General features: G+C 42.6%; 1 protein-coding gene across 4 annotated transcripts in view; it reads left to right on the top strand.

The window, feature by feature from the left end:
- The window catches only part of Fars2 (phenylalanyl-tRNA synthetase 2, mitochondrial), a 456,276-nt gene that overhangs the window by 309,830 nt on the left and 125,399 nt on the right, over positions 1-21,047 (top strand). For all 4 annotated transcript variants that reach the window (XM_028881642.1, XM_028881606.2, XM_028881625.2 and 1 more), the window contains one exon: positions 11,214-11,365. In XM_028881642.1, the coding sequence (XP_028737475.1) occupies positions 11,214-11,365 (152 nt within the window). The remainder of the gene's footprint in view (positions 1-11,213; positions 11,366-21,047) is intronic.

Genomic DNA, 21,047 nt, shown 5'->3' with positions numbered 1-21,047 from the left:
AAATTCCCTGTATATATTTGTTGTTAGTTTGTTTATTTCATTCTGTCAGTTCTGTTCCTTTAGAGAACCCTAACTAATATAGATGGCTTTTATGTAGGTGTTTGGGATTCAAACTCAGGTCCTGTTGTTTATATAGCAAGTACTCTTACTCACTGAGCATCTCTCCTGCACCCAAAAGCCCCACTTTAAAGTTAAGCATATATGCTAACTACTGTAAGATAATAATGATGCTTTGGTGTATACCTCTGTCATCATCATTTATATTTTTTACAATGCAGATACATGTATTCATGTAAATAGGATTGTTAGTAGAGTAGAAGTTTAGAATTTCATTCCCTTAATATAGTCATCCCAGACATCTATATTTCAACTGTATGCCTCAATTGTGACTATGCACATTGACTTAGGGTTTCTATTGCTGTGATAAAAAAAAAAAACCAGCACCAAAAGCAACTTGAGGAAGAAAGGGTTTGTTTCATCTTCTATTTCCAAACAACCAGTCCATTGCTGGGGGAAGTTGGGTCAGGAACTCAAGCAGAGCAGGCATCTGGAAGCAGGAACTGAAGCAGAATCCATGAAGGGGTGCTGCTTACTGGTTTGCTTGCTTAGTCTGCTTTCTTATACAACCCAGGACCACCTGCCCAGGAATGGCACCGCCCACAGTGGCCTGGACCCTCTCACATTGACCATTAGTCGAGACATTGCCATGCAGACTTGCCTACAAGCCAGTCTTATAGAGGCATTTTCCCAAAAAAAGATTCCCTTGTCTCATGTAAGTGTAGGTTCATGTCAAGTTGACAAACCAACCAGCATACACATTGACTTAGTTCTTATTCCAAACTGTCAAAATCACTGGGCTTTTCCATCTGTATTATGAAAATAAGTTCTTTATGGAAGCATGACTTAAACTGCATATCATATTTTCAGAGCTCTGTGCCCTCTTACTCCACAGACAGAGGGATATTGCATAAAGGAATAGTCCAATTGATGCTCCTTCATAGGCTGTACTTCTTTGCCTGCTCCAAACACACAGAACTGATTAAAATCTAAAAAGAGAAAATTAAAAAGTCAAATCACTGTCCCCCAGCCCCACTTAAAAAATCACATATTGCTGTGGGCCAGAGACAAACTCAAACACAAAGCAGAGTGTGAAGCTGAAAATGATGTGTGCTCCAGCGCTGTCACATGGGCAATGGCTTAGGTCTTCTTATGTGCACCAGGGCTGGGCAAGCTGAGTGTGGCTTGCTTTTCCAGTACCTGTGCTCTGCTTGAACAGGAGGGAAGACGAGAACTACTGTCACCTATGGCCTTTAGCTTATGTGGAGCCTTGACTCCAGTAACAGAGTTGAACAGATACAAGGTTTTTCCACCAGGGATGATGTGAGTGGGCACAGTGGCATCAACAGGGACCATTTGGCAGAGACTCAGACTACCATGGTCATTTCCATTTACAGCTCGGAGTCACAAGTGGAGGAACACAGGCAGAAGATTAGAGCTGTCTCTCAGTCAGGAAGAGCCTGTGTACACAAGTCACACATTTCTCAGGATACCCTACATTGTCCTGTCAGCCTTGTACATCAACAGCCAGGCTTTCATTGAAGTCAAGTCAAAAGCAATATTTAAAACAAATGCCTCATATCTTCAAAGAAAGGAAGGATGGAGGAACAATAACTATAAAACAAATAAAGCAGCAGGAAAGTATTAATAGGGGGCAGAACTATGCAGAAATGAAGTATGAGGAGTAGAGAGAAGAAAATAGATTGGAATCTCAGAACCAAGCCATAGATTCATTGAAGCCAAGAGGGAAAGTACATGGGTGCTATGATTCTCAGTTAAGGGAGACGCAGGTAAGATGCTGTTGTTGAAAAAGTCACCCACAATGCAGACCCAGATAAAATCCTCAGATGGTCATGTAACTGAAGTAGAAGAGAAACGTAGAAGCTCCGCAGAAAGTCCTGATGCTGTTCCAGAAAACAATGGAAAGAATGACTGAGCAATAGTGGCTGGAATTTTTCAGAATTAGAACAAGACCCAAGCTCTGTGATTGAGAGCACCCTCTACAAACTGAGCAGAATAAATAAAGATAAATGCATACTCGACCTCATCAGAGCCAGACGGCAGAGCCTAAGGGAAAGAGACGTAGCCTTCCAAACTGTCAGAAAGAAGAGACACATTACCTGTGAAGGAATAGCACTAACTGACAGCAGACTTGTCATCATTACTAATAGGTACCGGGAAAATACTTTCAAAGTGCTGAGCTGAAACAACCATAAGCCCACAGTTTTGTGCACTGCCAAATTACTTAAGTGTGAGGGCCTTTAGACATGGAAATACTGGGATGGTTTGCCTGCCACAGACTTTTATTTTCATTTAAAAAAAAAAAATAACAACCAAACTATTCAAGGATATTCATCAAAGAGAGCAAAGGAGAAAACCAGGCGCTATATGGTAACAGCCAAAAGGCCCAGGTGTCACTTCTCTGATGTGGACCCCATCCTGTGATCTACTGGGCCATAGTTTTTAGGAGGCCAGACCTAGTGGGAGGAAGTTAGGTCATTGGGAAAGTATCCTTGAAAGAGATACTGGGACTCCAGCCTTTCCTGTTTCTTTCTTTGTTCTCTGGCTGCCATGAGGTGGGCAGCTTACTTTTTTACTTTCTCATACCATGACGTCATACTGTCTTTCATGAGTCCAAAGACAAGGGGGCCAAGCACCCTTGTAGTGAGACCTCTGAGACTATGAGCCAAAACCAACCATCCCTCGTTTTCTATAGTGTCACAGAAGGGAAAGGGAAGAAGGGCATCAATACCTAGAGAAGCTTGCAGGTCAGCTCCACGGACATGAGCCAAATGCCAAGGAAGCACTCCTCGGGCAGAGAACCCCTTCCCTCTCAGCAGAGGCAGCAGGAGTGTCCCCTCACATTGGTTGTCCCATCCCTAACCCCATGAGCGAACTGTAGGGCGGGGTTGTGAAAGCCCTTACACCGAGGGACTTCATCTATTTCAGTTGTTCACTTTCGGTCACTTGTTTTCTCCTCCATTACTGAGATGTGGCACTGTTACCAGACTTCCACTTTCATTCCCAAACACTGTCACTGTCATTCTGCTGAGGAAACAAATCTGTTCTTCCCACCCCATCTCACCCCAGGAGCAACTGCAGGTATCTTCCAAGGCCCTGTGCTGTGCAAGCTGGCAGTATAGCTCAGTGGCAGAGCACTTGCCTAACTTGTCTGGTGTGCATGAGGCCATGAGTGTGATCCCGGCACCACACACACAACCAGACCTTGGTGAGGATAGTGTCACACCATTGCTCCTTAATGATACTCTGGAAAGGCTGTGATCAGTGTGGGCCTTCGTATTTTCTCCTTGTCAGCTTCTTCGGGTTGCATTAATTTAAAAACTATTCTAATAGTTATCCCTCTGGGACAGAAGAAACTGTGAAGTGTGTATGGATATGGGCATGTATCAAGCTGCCCTGGATATTCATGTCTTTCTGCCCACACAGAGATTAGTGCAGGTGTTTGTTCAATGGCTAGTGGTTAACACAAACACTCACAACTAGTCAAAGAGCAGAGAGTATTTATGAAATGCTCAGCCACAAATGGGACATCTGCTTCAGTCCCTTTCCCCACAAACTTAGGGAGCTTATTGAAAGAGGGGCCAGGATTATAAGAGCCAAAGATTACGGAAGAATGCAATAAAACCTCTTCTAGAAATGATAGGCTTGCTGTTCTCCATGAACTCAACAGCAGCTGCTGCCTAAACAAGGCCAGGCCAGTCAGTGTTCTGGCATGGGGGTAGAGGAGTTCATGAGTCCCACCCCAAATTGAGGAGCTATGCATAGTTAATAGCTCCTAGTTTTCTTTAAGGCTTGACCTCTGATAAGTTGGCCACACTCTGGTGGATGGCCCTATGCCCATGAGTATATGAGCAATTCAACCTGGGGGAAACAGGTCACAGAGTTGGGAAGATGGGGGGGGGGGTGGATATGGAAGGCATAGAGGATGAATATGATAAAAATACATTGTACACATGTATGAAATTCTTAAAGAGTTCATATATTTTTTATATATTCAACCTGGTTCCTAAATAATACAAAAATCTTCATTTTCTTCAGCAACCCCTTTCCAACACTTGTGTTCTTTAAAGCAGTTGTCCTGAGTTTTATTTAAGAAACACACAGAAAGCAAGTTATTTATCTGGAGTTAATTTTTATTTATCTGGAGTTAATTTTAAAGATTTTTTTTTACTGAGTATGTTTAGTTTAATATAATTTCCTGTTAGTAAAAATTGCTACTTGTACAGAAATTCAAAGTAACAGGTTTGTTTTTTTTTTTTGAGTTCCTGTTTCCTTTACTGTGTCTAGATTAGGTTTATGATATTGTTCTTATGTGAGCGATGGCTGCTGGGTTCTTTTTTTATTATTTTTTTTAATTTTTATTTTTTGCTGAATGCCGTTTATTGAAGGAAGGAGGAGGTCTTAAATACAGGCTTACAGCACAATGGGAGAACCCTAGAGGCCAGAGCTTCACTGTGGGCTGGAGAGATGGCTCAGAGGTTAAGAGCACTGGCTGTTCTTCCAAAGGTCCTGAGTTCAATTCCCAGCAACCACATAGTGGCTCATAACCATCTATAATGAGATCTGGTGCCCTCTTCTGGCCTGCAGGCATACATGCAGACAGAGCACTGTATATATAAATAAATAAATCTTTTTAAAAATTTTTAAAGATTTTGATTTTCAATTATTCATATACACATGTCTGTGTGTGGCTCTGTACATGTGAGTGCAGATGCCTGTGAACAGAGGAGGGTGTTAGATCTCTGGAGCTGAGTTGCAGGTGATTATGAACTCCCTATGTGAGTACTGGGAAACAAATTTGGGTTCTCTCAGCTACTGAGGACAGAATGAGCTATTGCGTACCTAACAGCATAAATGAAAAGAAAATGAAGCAAAACTGATAGAATTACCATGAAAAGTTTATTCAGTGACAGTAGTGGGTAATTTTATTTTCTGTTATTGGAAACAAGAAAAATCCAGCACATAAAATATGAAAGGAATGTAGATTTGAACTGTGCAATGAAGATATCTCTCTCTCTCTCTCTCTCTCTCTCTCTCTCTCTCTCTCTCTCTCTCTCTCTCTCTCTCTCTGTGTGTGTGTGTGTGTGTGTGTGTGTGTGTGTGTGTGTGTGTGTGAAACTCCATGTGAAAATGAAGCTGGTCAAGTCTCCAAACACACTGAAAACATGTGCAGACTTGACCATGTTCTGTTTTAGAGCAAGTTTCAACAAAACCAGGAATAAATACTATTTTTCAATGTCAATGCAACTAAATTTGAATTAGCAATAGAGTTATTTTTAAAACTGGAGGATAGTTCCATGATAGCTGGGATTTGATCCACAGTAAGAAATATATCTATTTATACTTAGGTAAATATTTTATAATACATGTAAATATTTAAATGCATGTATTTGAAAACTAGAAGAACTTATTGCCATGTAAAGTAAAAAAAAAACAGTGATATAAAGTAAAAATATTTCAAGCTGAACAATGGAAATACCACATTAAGCTGTTCAGTATATCTAAAGAGGTTTTAGAGAGACTTGTTCTTATTTAAGGGGAAGAAAGCCTTTAAAGGTGTGAATTAATCTTTCACATAGAAAAAGAACAGATGGAAACCAATGAAACAAGAAGATAAGAGAAATCAAGCCAGACTCAGTGCATGCCTGCACTTGAGGCTCAATCTTGAAGCTACCTAGCTACAGATGAAACTGTCTAAAAATAGAGAGAAATAATTGAGATTTTTAAAAAAAAAAAAAAAAACTGCCCACATTTTCATTTAAGTCCCATTTAATGCCTGGTGTCTGGAAATTGAACTCTTGACTCCCAAATCTGGGGAGTGCATCCCTAGATGAATCAGCCCTTGATAACGAGGAAAAGAAAAGCTGGGATAAGGTAAATAGACTTTGTGTGGAAGTTACTGAGAACGTGTGTTCTGATGCTTTGCTGTCTCAAAGAAAGCAAGGAGGGAAACAGCATCCTCTTCAGAAACTGAGCTCATGTAGCCCAGATAGCGTGGAGAACTGCTACTTTGAGAGTCCAAACTGCACTGGGAGACTTGGAACATGGGCATGCACCCTATAGCACAGTGGATTCAAATAGAGTTCACAGGGCATTTATCAGAAGGTGCTAGGCTGCACAGATGGGCAAAGCACCAGTGGTATCCTGAGGACAGAGTGAAACATGAACTCAAGAGTTACCAAATGAGAGGCCTAGAGTGGGCCAGGTAAGCACACAACTCCATGATCTCCCTGCTCTGCATGAAGCAAGGATGAACAGCATTCTCAGAAGTGCTAAGCACCTGGGTTGGGGACTTAGCTCAGTGGTAGAGTGCTTGCCTAGCAAGCGCAAGGCCCTGGGTTCAGTCCTCAGCTCTGGAAAAAAAAAAAAAAAAAAAAAAAGAAGAAGTGCTAAGCACCAATAGTTAGCAGAACAATAATTGTTTAATGAAAAGGATTTTGTTCTAAGCCCATTATAAGCAGCAGCCATTATATAAAATAAGGATGAGCAATTGTGTGTCATGAATGCCTGATACTGGTGTGTGAGTCTTTAAGTCACTGTGTAAAAGGCCAACTCCAGATCACACAGTTTTGCCTCTTGAAATTCAGGCCATAGCTTTTAATTATTTTTTTAGACCCTTTGATTTCATTTTCTGTTCTTCATATGGTTGTGTATATGAATGTTTTGGCACGTGTAAGCTGGAGATTGATGTCTGGAATCATTCTCCATCACTCCTTCCTCTTATTCATTGAGTCGGGGCCTTTAAATGAAATCCGGAGCTCTCCCATATGGCTAGCCTTACTAGCCAGCTTGTTCTGGGCCCTGGCTCCACCAGGCTCGATTATGGGCTAGCCTACCCTCCCAGCACTTCTGTGTGACTCTTGTCTTCATGCTTGTACTGAAGGAGCTCTAGCCAGTGAGCCATGTCCCCAGCCTGTTGTAATTCTTTCCTGCTTGGGTGTGATCTGCTATGTAAAGGGCAGTGGTGAGGGGAGCTTCTTATTCTTACATTTAACCTTTGGAGATACCCTAAAATTATATGGCTAAATCTGGGGTCTACTGCCAGTTTGTAGAAGAGACCTACTTTGGCTAAGGAAGTTGCCTTCTGTCTCTGATTTGTTGATTGTTTTCCTGTATAATGAATTAATAATGAATTTATCAAATACATCCTCCTTATGAAATAATCATGGGTTGTTTTTCTTTGCTTATTAATTGGTTTTGGCTTGAAGTCACTCCTGTAATTTTAGAATAATCCTTCCTTGACCATCTTGAAACTTTATATTAACATAAATTTTAACTGTATTTACTAATATGAAGACAGGATTCTTCATGTAGGCTGCAACATAAATTGATGGACAATTTTCTTAGGAATTGTACTGTGCTTGTGTGATCTTGTCTTTAAACCTCATAAAAATATGTTGAGCTTACCTCCTTCTCTGTTTTATGAAATGCTTTATATACAGAAAGCAGTTCTTTTACCTTAAACACCTGATAAAACCATACTGTGAACCATCAGTCTAACTTCTTGGTGTAAGGAGATTTGAAAAATGACTTCATTTGATCCATAGTTGTTGGTGTAGATTTTCTGTCATGAGCAGATATTGTCTGTTTAATCCAAGTTTTTGAAAAATGTATTGTTACAGTTCTGAATGTGGAGAACCCACAAATAGATAGAAGCTTTTAGGAATCATTTTAACTTTTAGGACTCAAGCCTAGGAACTACCACGAGTGATTTTTTTCTTTTCTTTCTTCCTGCCTCCCCTCCCCTTTTTATGATGAAAGCCAAAGTCAGAGTCTGATTCTTTTTTTTCATATATATAGATATAGATATTATTAAGAGATTTTTCTATTCATTTTACATATCAACCACAGATTCCCCTGTCCTCCCTCCTCCTGTCCCCGAGCATTCCCCCCAACCCACCCCCCATTCCCACCTCCTCCAAGGCAAGCTCTCCTATGGGGGGTCAGCAAAGCCTGGTGCATTCAGTTGAGGCAGGTCCAAGCCCCTCCCCACTGCACCAAGGCTGTGCAAAGTGTCCCAGCATAAGCACTAGGTTCCAAAACACTGGCTTTTGCACTAAGGACAGGTCCCTATCCCACTGGCTGGGGGCCTCCTAAACAGTTCAATCTAAACAACTGTCTTGCTTATCCGGAGTGCCTAGTCCAGTGCCATGGGGGCTCTATTGCTAACCCAAGGAGTATGGCTGCCTGTGATGATGAAGCCCTCTACCCCAATTAACCTGACCAAGATAACCTCCCTCGAATATGCCAAGTGATTCTAGATTTCATCAGTTTGACAGTTGAGAATAACCATGGAAAGTAGGTTTCTTATAGGTCCCACATGTAACTGGTCTTTGAATTTTGATCTACTCTGACAATCCTTCTGTGATTAAATCATGATTAGGATATTTCATTTATATACTTGGGTTAGTAAGGACCATAATTGTTATTATTTTCTATTTATTGGTTTTGTTTTTTTCATCTGTCTATCTTTACAACCTTTTGTGATTCTGTGTATTCTTTCCCCCTGGCCCCTTTCCTTTCCTTTCCTTTCCTTTTTTTTTTTTGGTAGGAAGGGAGGCACTGTTGAGACAGTATCTGCTGTGCAGCTCTAGGTGGACTCCAATTCATTATCCTCATGTGCCTAGGGCCATGGGAGTATCTAGGAGGTGACAAATAGTTTTTAACAAGTTGTCCCACCAGTGAATAAATAACTCTCTGATGGGGAGCCCCACCTGGCAAGGCTGTGGAGTCACTGACCAGTTGTTCTGTCTAATTTCTCTCGTGTCGCTGCATTTCTTCCCTAATAACAGCTATGGATAGTCTCCCCACTACTTGTGTGTTTTCCTCGAGAAAATATTCCATCTTCTGGGCACACATATAGCTGTGGATGGTCAGAAAGATGATTTCTGTTTAAGCTGTGTAATTCTAATGAATAGAAATAATACTAGAGTATTTTTCATAACTGACACAGGAAAGTAACAGTATTCTCAGTCACAAAGACAGCCTTTTACACATTTTGCTAGACTTCAGAACAAATTCAAAACAGACTGGCTGCCTGCCTCTAGAGACAAATACACAGGAGTCTGATTCTTACAAGTGTTCTACCACTGACCCACTCACCACCCTTACCCAAGTATTTTGGTGGTTAAGCACCTGAAGACCGACCTACATCTTGGGAATCAGGCTCTGCAATTGTCGTTATTTACAAAGCAGAGTTGAACTCCTGTTGATAAGCACTAGGTGTCCCTATCTTAGTCTCCCTTGCTGTTCCTGTGATAATACACCCTAACAAAAGCAACTTAAGGGAAAAAAGGGTTTGTTTGGGCTCACCTTTCAAGGATACAGCCCATCATGAAGGGGGAGTCAAGGTAGAGGAAGCTTCAAGCAGCTGCTAACATCAAATTCACAATCAGGACACTGTGCACAGCTCCTTTCTCCATTTTATACAGCCCAGGCTCAAAGCCAGGGAATAGAAATAGTCCTGCCCACATTGGCAGGTCCTCCTACTTAACACAATGAAGGTAATTCTCCACAGGTGCCCAGAGGCTCTTCTCACATGTGATTCTAGATTCTGTCAGGTTGGCAATACCAACCTTCATACTCCATTTAGTTAATTTTGTACTTTAGACTTGTGTTTCTTAGCTTCAAAATAAATTACAAAGTAGTTAGTTGTGTGGGCTGTTACTTTTAAATGGGTACGTTTTGAAGCTATATTTATTATAATCTGTATTTTTTACGTATCTGGGGGGGGCAGGTATTCTTCCTGACGTGTCACTATATTGGCTTGTCCACAGGCTGCTAGCCCAGATGCTTTGTTGGGGTACCTTCCCCCATTTCTCTGTGACCTCACCTCTCATCAGAACTCAGGAAGGGTGGTACCTCAGGTTGGACCCATTGAAGAGAAGATTTTATGGCAGTCCTTGTAGTCTCAGTCTCTGGTCTCCCTAAATTCCAATCACTCTTAAAAGAAGAGTGGGGACAATGAAAGGGAAAGCCTCGTGCATAGCCACAGAAGTGCCATCTGCTCTCCTTGTCCCTGGGTTGTGACTACAGCATCCTGACTTCCCTCCAGGGAGAGAAAGCACGGGGGCTTCTGGGGATCCAGGTGTTGTGCAGAGGGCAGCCACACTGCAGCTCTGTCACACGTGTTTGAAATGTGTGTCCCGAACTGACTCATTTGTTTGACAGCTTTATTGACATTTCAAGTTCAGTAATCACTGTGTATGAGTCTTTGGTTCTTCAGAGACTGTGCCATTCAAAAATCTTACATTTCTTCTAATCAGTGATTCACCAAAGGGTTTGTAGTAATCCCAGATTTAGCATAAGTCAATGTATACATCTGCCTATCTAGAAAATACACAGACTTAGCAGGTATTCCTGTAACATTTCCTAGTTACATGCTGCAGTGTTTCTCATTGTGGTATTACTTATAGACCAGAGTCTGTATGTGAGTGTCTATATATATATAATTATGATATACATACATAAAGGCATGAATACAAATGCAGCATCTTCAAAGCATGTGTAGCCAATTTTAAATATTTAATACGATGATTGAGTGAACTGTTAAAGCAAGAATAAGTGGAATAAAATGGGGGAAATGACACATTTGTGTTTATCACATTTTTAAAACATAATTAAAAATAATCTCTAAATGTTGACTTATCAGTGTAGGCCCTAGTTTTCATAATTAGAAAGTATAACAAAGAATGGCTTTACTAATTGAAACCTCAGTTTTGACAAGCCCTTATTCCCCTATTAAGATGGTTCCTGAAAGTACCACAAGAAGTTAATGAATCCCATGTTAATTACATTTGAACTCTTTTTTTTCTGGGGTAGTCAAATGAAAAAAAAAAAAAAAAAACCTGAAACACAACACCAAAATGCTTTTTAGTAAATTGACCATTAGTGACAAAGTAAATATAATATATGGTAGTGTTATACATTAATGTGGTAAGAATCTATAGCATTCAAACTGGAATTTACTAATTTTGAACATTGATTTGTCTTCTAAATTCATTTTGCTTTTGAAAATTCAAACACTAAAGTAATGTTTTATAAGTATTTCCTAATTGCCCAACTGAAATCTTCCATGAAAAGATGTATTCTCAGCAACTAACAAGTGTGTGTCTTTTCTTTTCTCCTTTTGCTAGCCTCTTAGCAAGTACCCCGCTGTGTTCAATGACATTTCCTTCTGGCTGCCCTCCGAGAATTACACGGAGAACGATTTCTACGACATCGTCCGAACAGTCGGAGGAGACCTGGTGGAAAAGGTTGATCTTATAGACAAGTTTGAACACCCAAAGTAAGTGAAAAGCGTTCCGATTTTATCCTTTACCATCTCTGTGTGACAAATGGGACCTGGAGACTCACAACAGAGTTTCTCTGAAACCCAGTGTGCCAAGACACAGTGTCTTCTGAATTTGTGCTGGAAGGGAGGCTGTATGTGAAAACTTGCATCAGTCCTCTCAGAAGATTTCCTAAAATGCATCCTTGTCCTTTTCTGCCTTGGTGAAGGAAGTGCATGAAGCAGAATGTTTGAAAGGTCCTTTGTTGGAGAGGTGGTTTCTAGCCATACTACCCTCCAGAGGCAGAGTTGATGAGACGGGAAGAAAGTCAGGGAAGCACACCTTAGTGCACGTTTAGAAGTGACACAAGATCCACTTTGGGTCTTCATACTAATTGTGCTCCCACCAGTGTCTTTTCTGAGCTTGCTGTCTTGTGGGAAAGGCACATGTTAAATAAATCACTACACACTTGCAGTCTAATGAGGGAAAACACATTATCAATCAATCAAAGAGCTGGTGCCAGCTGGGGGATTGGATCAGCTCTTGAAGATATTGAAGGTAAGCAGATAAACATGGTGAGCAATGGCCTAGCAGTGTCTGCCTGTAATATCCCAGCTACTCCAGAGACCAAGGCAGGAGGATTGCAAGTTCAAAGTCAGTTTGAGCTATAGAGTTTAGGAACTTATTGAGATTCTGTCCCAAATTTTAAAAAATAAAAAAAGGACTGAGGATGCAGCTCTGTGGTTAAGCATTTACCTAGCATGTGTGAGGTCCCAGGCTCAATCTCTAGCACCATGGAAAATACTCAGAAAAAAGTATGGTGAGCAGTCTAGGGATGGAAAAAGAACATTCCAGAAAGCTAGGTGCAATAGCTCATGCCTATAATCATAGCACTTGGAAAACTGAGGCAAGAGGATTGCTTTGAGTTCAAAGATAGCCTGGGGTACAGAGTAAGACCCTGTCTCAAACTATTTAAAAAAAAAAAAAAACCTACATAAAACAAAATAGAAATCAATAGAATCCTCTGTTAGTGCGACAGTGACACATGCAAGATGCTGAAGGCAGCAAAGGCATGTGACTAGAAGTTCTAGGGGGAAGTAAATGAGAAGAGGTGACTCTGAGGCAGAGCTGTATCCACAGGATCAGGCAGGGCCGGAAGGTGCAAAGCCTGAGACTTGGATTTTGCATTAGCTGTGATGGAAGCTTCAGAAGTTCATGAGCAGGAAAGATGGAGAGATGCTCACTTTCCTGGCTCATCCTTCTGCAAAGTCCCTTCTTGACTCCCAGCTGTTGGAGACTTGGATGGTCACTGAATCTGGCCTCGCACCCCTCCCCACTTGCTGGTCTTCATACTCGTATCACACCCATGTCGTTGCCCTTCCTCTCTCTCTACCCTGCTGAACATGTTCCCTCTTTCTGCTTCTTGTTTTGTTTTTTTAACTTCTTTTCCCAGATGAAAGTATTTGGTACTCTCATTTTCCGCCCATGTCTCATTTCCCCCATTCTTTAGACATCCTAAAGTTCATTGTCAAGGGCAGTGTTTGCTCAAAGAGTAATGAATGCAGTATCTTATGACCCTGTGTGTTTTCAAAACTGGCAGTCTGTTTATGCCTAAATGAGTGTCACTTGGGTCAGACATAACATATAGTGTTACTCTCTTGACTTCTTGAGTTTAACTTGGTATAAAGAAATCTAAGGCCACACGTGACAGTTTTTGCTTTTTGTCCTAAAGGATTCTTTCGTTATCTAAAAAGCTGGCTCGCTTGCCCGGGATACCCCTCAGTGGGAACCTGCTCTTGCCCATGTGAGATCTTTCAGAAATGAGATTTGACTCTGCTTTTGCTTTGGAGGAGTTTTCTTAAATTGTATCTTTACAGGCCGTCCTAAGAACGTCCTTATCTGACTCTGTTCCTATCATTTGTCTCTCTCATCTTTTAAATTTCTTTATTTCCTCTTCACCTGGTAGGCCTCCTGTCTGTGATCCTCTCTGGCCCCAGGTATATCTTTTCTGTCCCCCTCCTGTCCACACATCCGTGCCCACCTTCAGTTACTGCCTCCCCCTTTGTGATGGCCTGAGAGCTCACATCCTCTTCCTCCAGTCTCACCATCTCCTCCCTATGCCTATTTGTTTTGTTTTGTTTTTCTGCTTTTTCAAGACGGGATTTCTCTGTGTAGCCTTGGCTGTCCTGGGACTCACTGTAGACCAGGCTGTCCTCTCACTCAGAGATCCACCTGCCTCTGCCTCCTGAGTGCTGGGGTTAAAGGCATGCACCACCACCATCTGACTTCCCTGAGTCTGCTTTATCACCTTCCTTAAGAGAGAAATTGCTTCTCTTGGTTTTAACAAGTCACTGCAAAATACTTAGTCAGAAATTGTCTGAGCTCCAGAGGCAGCAGTCTCTCCTCTTAGGATTTCTTGCTAGTAAGCTTTTCTACCACTTTCTCCATCCTTCCACTCTGTCTTGATTGATGAGCATGTGGTAGAAGTGTGATTGCCGCTGGTTTTCCTAGACCAAGTGCTTGCACGGGCTTGGCAGGGGAGGTTGGGCGTTGGCCAGGGGAGACTCAGCTCTTCCTTCATGGTAACTTGTTACACCAGTAAGGCTTCTTTCCCCCTCTATTCCCAAGAACCAACTCTTTTTACAGTACTAGAGAGTGAACCCAAGGCCTTGCACTCTACCAGACTTTTTTTTTTTTTTTTTTTTTTGAGATGAGGCCTCATTAAGTTGCCCAGACTGCCTTTGAATTCACTCTAGTTCAGGCGAACTTGAACTTAGATCTTCCCATCTTGGCCTCCTGAGTGGCTAGGATTACAAATTTACACTGCCTGGTCCAGCTTCATCTTCCATTGCATACTTGTTCAAAACAGATGCACTCTTATTTATCCCAGAATGGGCATTTGCTGATGCTTCCTTTGCACCTCAGAGTATAAACCTCAGCTCTTGGGCAAAAGCAAAACTATTTGTTGGGGTCTTTTGAGATAAAATATTGTATGTGTTTCTTTCCTCCATCCTTTTGCTTTCTACTCGATTTCCCCTTTTGGAACCTGTGTTACTTGCCTCCTAACTTGACTAAGGTGCCTGGCTGAGATGCAATGTCTGGTGCTCTAGCAGCTCTTTTGTAGCAAGGTGTAAAGCTGATAGGAGAGCAGTAACATAGAAGCCCCAACCCTGGCTCTGGGGCGTATCACCTCAGCCCTAGGTGAGAGTGTAGTGGCTTACTGAATGCAGATGTTTGTGGTTCACATCCAAAGTTAAACATAGCCCATACCGCTGAGGAACATAACCAAGGAAAGATACTCTTTAACCATGTTGTTCACTGCGGAGTAATTCTCAAGCAGTCTTGTGAGTTTTCACTTTGTGGGCCTTCTTGTCTCTCCACACTACCTGACTGCCACTGAGAAAGCCGCCATAGACAGAGTGCACTGTCCAGGCTTGGCTGTGCCTCAGGCTGCCCTGGGAGTCAGATTTGGCCTGTAGGCTACAGTTTGCTGACTCAAAACCCTGGGCTGAGTCTGCAGCCCTGGCCTGGGAGGTTGTCCTTCCTGAGCATCCTGCACCCCACTGCTTCTCCCCATCAGAAGGCCCCTTGAGCATCCCGCACCCCTCTCCCCATCAGAAGGCCCCTTGAGCATCCTGCACCCCTCTCCCTGTCAGAAGGCCCCTTGAGCATCCTGCACCCCACCCCCTCTCCCCATCGGAAGGCCCCTGGCTGGGCGGGGAGGAAACGGCTGCCTAGACTGGACTTGCCAGTGCCCACCTTGAACTTTCTCTGCAGACATAAGTGACAATACTACAAAGGAGCATGGACCCTTTCTCTGTCTGACATCCAAAACACAGCAGCATGAAAGAAGCACAAAGGCTGCTCTTGGAGATAAATAAGTGTTGAACAAATTGCATATTGTGTTTTGAACAAGAGCACATCTCAGGATGTCTGAGGGAAACATTATCTACTGAATATGAGGCTAATTTCATAATGTTCAACAAATGGAGGAATTTCGTCTCAATTACAGATAACAGTCTGTCCCCTGCAGGAAGATGGATGCATGACTTAGGAGAAAATGGCATTTGGTTCTAGCTGGTCATTCAGAACCTTCTTCCAGAGGTCCACTGTGCTTTCCTCTTTGGGCCTCTTAATGTACTAAAGGGACTCTGCAGTTCAAAAGTTTAACCTAACAGCAAATACCACAGTGGCCACTCCTTCGTAGGGTCGCTGTCCGGGCCTGTGTGGATTATTGCTCTCTAGGCATGTCCTGTCTAATGAAGGCAAATCATAAATCATCTTGTGTATGCTTTCAGCTCCCTTAGGAGGCATCAGTCATCTTTAGCCTCTGAGTTCATGCAGCTTTAAGAATTATAGTGCCAAGTTTATTTTCTTATGCGACACAATTGTTCAAAATATTTCTAGCCTGGGGCGTGAGAAAGAGTAAAGAGAAGCTGGGAAAACCAGACCACTTTCTCCAGGCTCACACTCTATTTGGAGATGGCAGCAGGTTATTGTGAATTATAGAGATAAATTTTAAAGTAAAATAACCTCAAATAGGGTGATTTGGGTTGAGTTTAAGACTTGTTTTGAGAGAATTAAAATTTGGTTGTTTTTTACATATTTGGGTTGACACTTAAGAAGTGCATGTTGGTAAAACTGCAGGTCTCTGCAGTAGAGACACTGATGTCCCCACCCTGGTTTTGCTCTTGGACACAAGTCTCTCTGGGACTGCAGTACTGCCACTGTTCATGTGGTCATTATGGGGTCTTCTGAACCTTGTTGTTGAGAGCTGTGATACCAGAGGGATGAATCCTATCCTGTGAGTCACTCAAGATGAGTGTCATGTTTCTTCTTAGCTTTCTAGAGGTTATAACCCCCTCTGCAACCTATCATTTCATTTACGAAATTGTCATAGAGGATATACCCAAACACTGCCATTTTCACAGGCTTCCAAAGGGGTCTTCACTGGGAGGAGTACTTCCCCAGAGTGGCAGCCTGGCTGTCTTTGGACAGAAGGGATTTATTTAAGGATTTAGTTGAATCTTAACTGCAAGGGTGTTGGAAACTGAGACAGATCTGAAGGGAAGAGACCCTCCACATCTGGATACCTTGACTCTTACTTTTTCTTTTCTCAGCAGGCTTGTATTCAGCTCCCCCACTTCATACATACATGTTAACCTCTGTCTTCCTCATGGTCCATACCTTTCCCTGGGCAATCTTCTCCATGATTCCAGGGTTGCTCAACTGGGGAGTTCAGTACTACCACCTTGGGGCAGAGTGCTTTGATTGGGCTGCCTTCTGGGGCTCTACACAGTGGATGCCCATGATGAGGCCAGAATCCTGTGTTGGGCTTGCTGAGGACCATTCATCAAACAGACGGCTGTTTTGTACTCCCCGGGACAATTTCAAGTTGAAGGGCTGCCAGGACAGTTTCTTCAAACTAACCCATGAGCACTGCCTCCCTTCCCTGTCCAGGTTGCTCATATGCAGACTCTGTGACTGCTTCACATTGGTCACTCCTGTCTCATACCCTTCATTTACACAGGTGCTATTTTAGGGCGAGAGCTCCTTGAGGGCCACTGCATAGTAGACACTATGTTTGGAATGCTTTTGTCTTTCTGGAACCTGTGCTGAAGTTGAATCACCACTGTGCTAGTCTGAGAGGTGGACCTTTAGAGAAGTGGGCAGGTCATGAGGCTTTCCCTCATGCATGAGCTTCCTGCCTTCCTAGAGGAGGATTCTGAGTGCCTGTTCTATGCTTCTGATCCACTGTGTTAGGACACAGTCTTGTCCTGATAGCCTGCTCTCCCTCCAGCCCTGTGAGGGTGTGTAAGAGGAGCCTCTACAAAACCAACAGCACAAGTCTTCCCCAGACACCAGAGCTGCTGCCATCTCCACCTCATACTTCCAGAACTGTGAGGAATTACTTTTTTTATTTAGGAATTGCCCAGCCTAAGTTTATTTTGTTATAAAAGCAAAAATAAACTAAGGCAAGAATAGCTCACTTCTGTCTCCTCTTGGCGTTTATAATGGTGGCAAGAGCCTTACTATCCTCACTCAGCATGCTTGATGAGTGGATAATTAATCTTGTTAAGTGTATGACGTGTTTAATAGAAGCAGAGACTAGGAATGTAGTAGAAGCAGCCTAGAACATGTAGTTGGAAGCTGTAAATCAAGTCCTGAACTCACGTGTTTAATATTCTGTTCTGAGCTTTCATTTCCTCATCTGCTATTAGAAGTGATATTTTCTTCGAGTAGTTGCTTTAAAATAGAGCTATGTGTATGAAATACATGGAGATAATTAGCTCTTATTGTTTTGTTTAAAACCAAAAACAGTGCCTTCCAAATACTCCTGGTATAGCTGAGAGTCTTTGTTTGGCGGCCAGGTCCATATGACTGCAGGCTCTGGGAGTGAGGAGAAGGACTGGACTTTTACTTGGAGTAAAACTGTCCAACCAGTGATGTGCATTCACCCTGCAGCTTGAGTGGATTTTTAAATGGGGGGGGAACACCTTTGTGAAGTGGCCTCAGTACTGGCCAACAGAGCTGTGCACCCATGTGGCTATTCCCTGGGTGGAGCAAATGCTGTGGACAGAGGCAGGTGGGATGAGCTCTCTGGTTTGCTTGTCATTCCTGGTCTTGTGATGGAACCGAGTGAGGGCCCTATCTGAACTTAAAGAATCCTTAGCAATCTTTTGTGAAGATTATAATAATAGTAACAAAATAGTAATAATAGTAATAATAATAAATAGTCTGATATTCTTAGGAGAGCCCTGGGTGCAGAAAGCTTGTCAGAAGTTGTGACCCTTGGAAATGACAACATGCAGTCCCACAGAGATGGCCCGAGGCAGCAGGTCAGCCTTTGAACTCACCTGTCCTCTTTCCTTTTCTGTGTTCTACTGCAGTGCTGCTGCAGGCCAGGGAACATTTGTTGTGCTTCAGATGGCCTGGAAAGCAAGTCTAAGGAACTATTTTTAGCATGGACACTGGTTTTTGCCTCTCTTCCTTCTTTCCCCAAGCTGCCCCTTTCCAACATTCCATGAAGGATCCATCACATTACCTTCACACAGCAGGCCTCTTTGCTCACAGCATCAGCCAAATTGAAACAGTTAACTTAGTCCCTCAGCGCCTGGTCTCTCTAGCACATCAGTGTTTGCTAAAGGATTGTGTAGGATGACCTTCAGCCCTGCTCTGGTCCTCAGGAAAGTGAAGGGAAAGGCCTCAAATAAACAAGCACCGTTGTTTCACAGAAGGGTGGCACCTACTTTACCTTAAATCCTCAAGTGACTTTTGCAGGTCATGGTTCAGCAGACTCTTGAGGACAAATGGAGCTTAAAGTGGAGGCCCCCCAAATCCCAGGCGGACTGAACAGAATGTGTGAGAGAGAAAGACAGAGATGTGAGCAGCATCACACCAGCATGGAAATGTGCAGGCCAACAGCTGCAAGTTCAGAAGGGCTAGAGGCTGCCTCGGTCCCTCCCTGCTACTAGAAAGGGATAGCTGGTTAATTTATAATGATCGGGTATCTACTTATTACCCAGCTCGGGTTAAAAGTCCAAGAGCACAGTGCCAACATCTGGCAAGGGCCTTCTCACCGTATCATAACACGGAACGTGGAGTGTGCTGACTCTTGACTCCTCAGAGCCAGAATCCCTCTATGGGACTCCTCCTTCCCCATCTCCTCTGATCACCATTATTTCCTGTCCAAGTTTGCTTCTCTGTCATTGTGATAAAACACTGACCCAAAACAGCTTGGGGGAGGAAAGGGTTTGTGTTCATTTTATGGGTCACAGTCCATCGTCAAAGAATCCAAGGTAGATGCTTAAAGCAGAAGCCATGGAGGAATGCTGCTTTCTGGCTTGCTCTAGCCAGAACCACCTACCCAGGGTGGCATTACCCACAATGGGTTAGGTCCTCCTCCATGAATTAGCAATCAAGAAAATGCCCCCACAGAGCCAATCTAGTGGTGGCAATGTCTGAATTGTGTCAAATTGACAACCAAGATTAGCCATTATACTTTCCAGAGATGCCACCTCCAGATGCCATCAGCTGTGAAATGAAGGATAAGCTTCTAACACGTGAACTTTTGGAGTATACCTTCAAACCACAGCAGATGACTTGTTTCCCTTACAAGTCTTTCTGGTAGAAAATCAGGGAAGTTGTTATCTAATTCCATTTGCCATTTTTTAAGACTTTCCTGTCATTCCTTTGAGGACAATGTTGGCCATGAAGAAGAAGTGAGGCTGGGAAATAAGTAGAGGGATGTCTGTCTGTCTGTCTGGTTTATTGTTTTAAGTATACTATTCCAGAAACATAATAACATTCTTGTGTTTTTCCATTATGTCAGAATGTACCGAATAACAAATTTACAATGTAAATTGCTTTTACAGGCAACAGTTTCCCTGATAATCCTACTTGCTTCGGTAATCTGGTCAAGGTGAACATAAAATCTTTTATTTATATCTTAATTTCTAATATTAACTCTTATCACATGACGCACAGCACACACACACACACACACACACACACACACACACATATATATTCCTTTATCCCTCTGTACTCATTCTGTAACATATTTATATGATATCTATGATATATAACATATATTATACATATATACATATATATATCTATAATGTTTTTATATATATTTATATATGCTAAAGATGCAACTATTGTTTTAAGAGATTTCAGGAGTACTGATAGACATGTATTGAAACTGTATTGATAAGATAAGGAACCCAAACCAACTCTGAAAAAGCATGCTGCTGTAGTCTGGGCAGAGAACCAAGATGAGCCCCACCTCGAGGTGAAAAGGCAGGGCCAGGTTCAAAGCTACAGCCAGTGACTGGATGAAAGGCAGGTCCAGGTGGGCTGTCAGGGCAAGCAGACAGCAGCTAAGTAGGCTGTGTTAACAGCAGGGACGAGCTTTAATGTTCTGTGTGTTGGTCCTTGACTGACATACTGGTTCTTGATGTACGTGGCCTGTCACATATATACTGGGTGTCAGATGATTGGTCAATGGGGTGCCATGTCTTCTGAGTGGTAGGTTTCTACTTTTTTATGTAGTTCAAGTGAAGGAGTTAGGTCCTTTCCTCAATCAGGTTATGTCTGATAAGTTCTTGGGCTCGATTTCTCTAATACGATTTTAATATGCCAATATGCCCCTAAAATAAAAATTCACCATTATAAACAAGAAGAACAGAACCCTTTTTACTCCCAGAAATAAGTCATGTACCATGCCAAACAAATGGTGCTGTTTGTGTGTCCACCCTGGTGCAGAGCTGTCCTTCTTCCTTCAAGTCTGCTTGTAAAGTGGAGTCCTTTGGGGGCCAGGTGCAACCTGGAAAAAAACACCATTTTATACAATCTGGAGTAATTTAGGGTAGGGCACAATCTAATCTTTAGTGCTTGTTTGTTTCAGACAAGCATTCCCTAGACAGTCCAGACTAGCCTCAGACTCACTGAGTTACTAGCAGATACCACCACACCAGATTGAAGCACACCTCAAGAATCAGAGTGAGTGCCTAGATAGGTGGCTTATGAGTTAAAAACACGTACACGTACCATTCTGGCAAGAGCATCTAAGTTCAGTACCCTGTGTCCACATCAGCAGTTCACAAACCACCTGCGCCCACAATTAGAGAGGAACCAATGTCCTCCGGCTTCCACAGCATTGCACTCACATGCACATGCTGACATGGAGACACA

Source organism: Peromyscus leucopus, chromosome 5 (assembly GCF_004664715.2).
Source record: "Peromyscus leucopus breed LL Stock chromosome 5, UCI_PerLeu_2.1, whole genome shotgun sequence".
Lineage (NCBI taxonomy): Eukaryota > Metazoa > Chordata > Mammalia > Rodentia > Cricetidae > Peromyscus > Peromyscus leucopus.
Note: the sequence above shows the minus strand (reverse complement) of the source record. Positions and strands in the feature narration are given on the sequence as shown.